At 35.2% G+C, this 5,199-nt stretch overlaps 1 protein-coding gene across 1 annotated transcript; it reads left to right on the forward strand.

The window, feature by feature from the left end:
- The first annotated feature begins 388 nt into the window (after positions 1-388).
- Positions 389-4,501, forward strand: LOC125831734 (DUF21 domain-containing protein At2g14520-like). The gene is made up of 12 exons (XM_049510919.1): positions 389-439; positions 483-666; positions 1,526-1,602; positions 1,707-1,790; positions 2,085-2,198; positions 2,362-2,448; positions 2,666-2,805; positions 2,889-2,976; positions 3,585-3,658; positions 3,874-4,001; positions 4,084-4,349; positions 4,440-4,501. Exons 2-12 carry the CDS (start codon positions 489-491, stop codon positions 4,479-4,481), a joined length of 1,278 nt encoding a protein of 425 aa, XP_049366876.1. The 5' UTR covers positions 389-439; positions 483-488; the 3' UTR covers positions 4,482-4,501.
- Positions 4,502-5,199: the final 698 nt, after the last annotated feature.

Genomic DNA, 5,199 nt, shown 5'->3' on the forward strand with positions numbered 1-5,199 from the left:
GCCACCATCTCAAAATCTTTGATCCGTCACTGATCATATCATGCCGAGAAGTAAAATGAAAGTCTTGCCAGAAAAAAAAAATGGGTCTTTTTTAGAAAAGTAGTTGATTCTTTTTAAAACCGAGGATAGTACTATTAACCGGTAAAATAATAATATGAACTATTTTGGAAAGGCAAAGTGTGGTATTGTTAATACTCTTTTCCAACAGAAAAGCCTTTTACCGTTAAATTACCCCCTTTTTACGCCAAACTACCATTCGTCTCCGTAAAACGAGAATTCAGTCTTTTCCTCTTTCTGTGTTTTACTTCATTTTCAACTGATATTCAATCCATTCTGCCTCGATTCCTTAGAAAGAAACAAAAATAATCTATATATTTCTAATAAGTTATTACGAAGCAGCTTCACAAATGGAGGAGATTGAATATTAGTTGCTATATTGCTATTTGACGTTTCTGATTTGGTTGAATTTAGGATTTATCAACTTTCGAATGGGGGTGGAGTACACATGTTGCGAGTCGGAGTTCTTCATTCATATAGTGATCATTGTATTTCTGGTAGTATTCGCGGGAATGATGTCTGGCCTTACATTGGGGTTAATGTCGTTAAGTCTTGTTGATCTTGAAGTCCTTGCCAAGTCTGGAACTCCAAGTGATCGTAAAAATGCTGGTATTTAATTATTTGCTTTTATCGTTGCACCTTTATGTTAATTAAGTTTTTAGATGATATGATCACATCATTCAACGTGATATCTGGAGTAGGCTACAACAAGTAGGTGTACATCTATATTTTGCGATGACATTTTGCTAAAATGAGATATTACTTTACGAGAGAGATACTATTTAACTAATCACTTCATATGCAGTGGTGTGGAGCCACAATTTTCATTAAGGAGTTCAAAATAGGAAGAAGTAAACCCACAAAGAAGCCAAAACCTTTCAACAATCTATTATGTATATATATATTAAAAGAAAAAAAACAAAATTAACCATGTATAAACAATGTAATTTTCCATCAAAGGATTCATCCGAACCCTCAACCCTATCTGGCTCTACCCCTGTTCACAAGTATCATTCATACCCAACAATTTCCACAAAATGGAGACCCAACTTATAACTTGTACAAACCTTTCCATTTTTCAAATCTATCTTATGCATTTGTTCGTAAAGATACTAATTTGAACGCTGATGCTTCTGGAACACCTCTAACATAGAGGATAAAAACTCTTGGGTTTTTTTCTCAATACTGAATGCTCACTTTAAAAGCAATCATATTAATTTGCTTTTGCTGAATTTTTTGTATTCTTGTGCCTCAATGGGAAGAAGAGAGAGAGTTGTAGTTACATCGTTATAACTGTATGATGCTGGTCACTGGCTGGACCAGTTAGTTCTAAGTGTGTGTAGTTCTCCTTAGTTAATATGAAATGCAATGATTAAAAATTTGAAATTGTGAATCTTGTTGCCTTGCTATGACCGCGTTGACTATATCGATGCTCTGAATATTTAGGAACTTTCTTTTGTCTTAACAGCCAAGATCTTGCCTGTTGTACAAAATCAGCATTTATTGCTGTGCACCCTACTTATTTGCAATGCTGCTGCCATGGAGGTAAGCAACATTATGAACCATGATAGTGTATCTGTTGAGGCACAATTTTCTTTCACTAGTAGGATATCCGTGTAGTTTCTGAGAATTCGTTTAAATCATTGCAGGCACTTCCCATCTTTCTTGACAGCCTAATTACAGCTTGGGGTGCTATTCTTATTTCTGTCACATTGATTCTTCTGTTTGGTGAGGTGAACTTAATTTTTCCATAACCGACTCTTATGGGGAGTGGGCATCCTGCATTTTACCTTCCCCTGCAATACAAAAGTCTCATCTACGTGTTACTTTATGATAACTAAACTTGTTATTGTTAGAATTTTTTAGGTTTATCAAGCTGATTTATGCTTATAGTACTGGTTTGCCTTCTCTGATGGTGCTGTAATTTGACGTTTTGGTTTACCGAGTAATCTGCATTGAGGATTGATGAATTCAGCAAATATTTGAATTTACTTGCACTGATTGGCTACTATTCTGTGGTTGAGCAGATCATACCTCAGTCCCTTTGCTCTAGACATGGACTGACCATTGGTGCAAATATGGCCCCATTTGTCCGCGTACTTGTTTGGATCTGCTTTCCTATTGCATATCCAATAGGCAAGGTGAACTTATTTATTTTACAAATTTTGTTGATGAAAAATGGTCTTTTCACTTAGAACCTTTCCAATGATGGCCAATCGAACCAACTGCTGATTGTAGTACAAGTTAATGTGTCTAATATATATATATTGTTGGCCTGAACCTCTTAGTTTCTATTATTTGCAGCTATTGGACTATCTGCTAGGTCATCAAAACAGTGGTCTTTTCCGACGAGCTGAGTTGAAAACTTTAGTACATTTTCATGGAAATCATGTAGGTTTTTAATTGTGTTGTAGATATATAGTTTTAGCTTGTGCTATTATTAGAATGAATCGTACTGTTTTCCATTTCTGGTGTTATTTCATTGAATATTTGCTCTTTTTAAATGCTGAATATTTAGTCGCTACTTCTTATTGACCTGATTTGGTTATGGCTTCGAGTCTCTTGCATTGTTTACGTTATGTCACCCATTCGTGGTCCATTTCTACAGGCTGGTAAAGGTGGAGAGCTAACAAATGATGAGACAACAATAATTGCTGGTGCTTTGGAGCTTCACGAGAAAAGAGCCGGTGATGCTATGACCCCCATATCTGATATCTTTTCAATTGATCTTGACGGGAAGTTGGACAGGTTTTGCATACTCGGAATGTCCATATAGAGAAATATTTGCATGAGTATTCGAGCTGTTTCATACTCTATTATTATTTCCACAGAGATTTGACCAATTTAATTTTGGAGAAAGGGCATAGCAGGATACCAATCTACTCTGATCAACCCACAAACATAATTGGACTTCTTCTGGTACTATTTCTCTTATTTCCATAGTCCTTCCACATAATTGAAAGAATAGTTTTTGCTTATGTTATTAGTTGTTACAATGTACGAGAAAATATCCACTTCACTACTTTCGATTCACAGTTCCACGTGGAGCCAGTCGTCTCTGTCTTTTCATGGCCCAAGATACCAGAAAAGGGTTTTTTATTCGCCAAATAAACTCTTTTCTTGTCCATATAGTTTAAAGATAGTGACTACATGAAGCCAAAGTAAGGTCTTTTGTGAGCTTAAAGATGATTTGGAGGCTATTTTCTTTTCAGAAAGTGAATAGGCCCTTTCTTCATTTCCATGACGACAGAAATATGTGGAAACACAAGCACGTGTTATTCTACCAAATGATCATGTTTCTCGTACATACATAAAACCCTATCTATGTGGACACACAAGCATTTCAATTTCTCTTGTTTTCATTTACCCCGACCATGTAATCATGTAGACAAGTTAAAATTCCATTTGATTTGGCAATACAATAAGTTCTTCTTATACCTCAGCCAAGTACTACAGAAGTAAATAGTTCCATTTCTCTGGTAATACAATAAGTCATATGTTGACGTAGTTTTCCCGTGACCTTGTAGGTCAAGAACTTATTAACCATCCATCCAGCAGATGAAACCCTTGTAAGGAATGTTACCATCCGAAAGATCCCAAGGTATATTTTGTGTTGCTCATGTACATGTACTCTATATATTTGGACACATTATCACGCTACTTTGAATGTATTATCACACTATAAATAATGTTGTGATTAAGAAGTATAAAAAAACAATCCATAATTCTACTTGCTTCTCCGATCCTTGTCTATTAAATTTCTCCCTTTACAAGATAAGGTACTCAAATACATGATTTACCTTTTTTATGGTGCAGGGTCTCATATACCATGCGATTGGACGACATCTTGAATGAGTTTCAGAAAGGTCATAGTCATATGGCTGTGGTTACAAGAGAATGCAACAAAAAGACGAACCAACCCGCTAGCAATAGCCTTGCTCATAGTGAGCATCTTCTGTTTTCTGTAACTTCTCACATGTAAACTTTTTTCTGATATGAACGTTCCGCTTTGTTTTCCCTATCTAGATTCTGTTGAGGATGTGAGAGTAGAGATTGATGACGAAAGACCTGTTCCCGAGAAGAGTACTACATCATTACAAAAGGGCAAGAGTAGTCTTCCCAATGGTGGAAACAATTCAGCCAGGAGAATTAGGAATAGGAGCAGGATGTCCTCAAAAGATGTGTACGCGGACATTTTGCGGATAGATGAAAATGATCTGCCAAATATCCCTGATGATGAAGAGGTAGTTGGAATAATAACTATGGAAGACATTATTGAAGAGCTTTTACAGGTAAAATCAATCAAGATTTTGGACTAAAATGGTTTCCATGATTTCTTTAGTTGCCAAGGTATTAAAATGTCAATTGTGTCTTTTATGCAGGAGGAAATTTTTGATGAGACGGATCATACAAAGCATTTATAGCAGCAGTTCTTTTGTATTTATACAACAAACTAATGTGTAATTGCAACACTATTAGTCTCTCGGAACGTGCGTTGCACATTTATTCTAATACTGAATACAAAGGGCACATTTAATCGACCAAAAAAATAAAAACAAATGGATGTAGAAATTCAGGGTGTGTTTGGTATGAAGTTTTCCAATTTTCTCATGTTTGATTGGGTAAGATATTTTGGAAAATGTTTTCCTAATCAACTTATTTTCCTCAAATTCAAGGAAAATGACTTCCCTTCAAACAGTAAGGAAAAAATTTTCAAAACTTTCCTCCAACTTCAATACAATTTTTTTGTTGAAAAAATCAATTTTTTTTATTGAAAAATAATAATTTAAAGCTTGTTTTAAAATATATTTTTCAACTTCAATTTTTTTATTTTTTTACCCCACCCTTACCCCGATCCCACCCCTCCCGCCAGCCCCTACCACCCCCTCAAAAAAAAAGTTTAAAGTTTGTTTTTAAAAATAATTTCAAATTTCAAATTTTTTATTTTCATCCTACCCCACCCCACCACCCCAAAAAAAAATTAAAGTGTGTTTTTAAAAATTATTTCCAATTTCAAAATTTTATTTTCATCCTACCACACTCCTACCCTCAACCCCCTCCCCCCCGAAAAAATAATAAATTTAAAGCTTGTTTTTAAAAAATACTTTCATTTTTCACCCCCACCCCATCCCTACCCTGAAC

This window comes from Solanum verrucosum, unplaced genomic scaffold, assembly GCF_900185275.1.
Source record: "Solanum verrucosum unplaced genomic scaffold, falcon-dt-bn FXZP01000049.1, whole genome shotgun sequence".
In the NCBI taxonomy this organism is placed as follows: domain Eukaryota; kingdom Viridiplantae; phylum Streptophyta; class Magnoliopsida; order Solanales; family Solanaceae; genus Solanum; species Solanum verrucosum.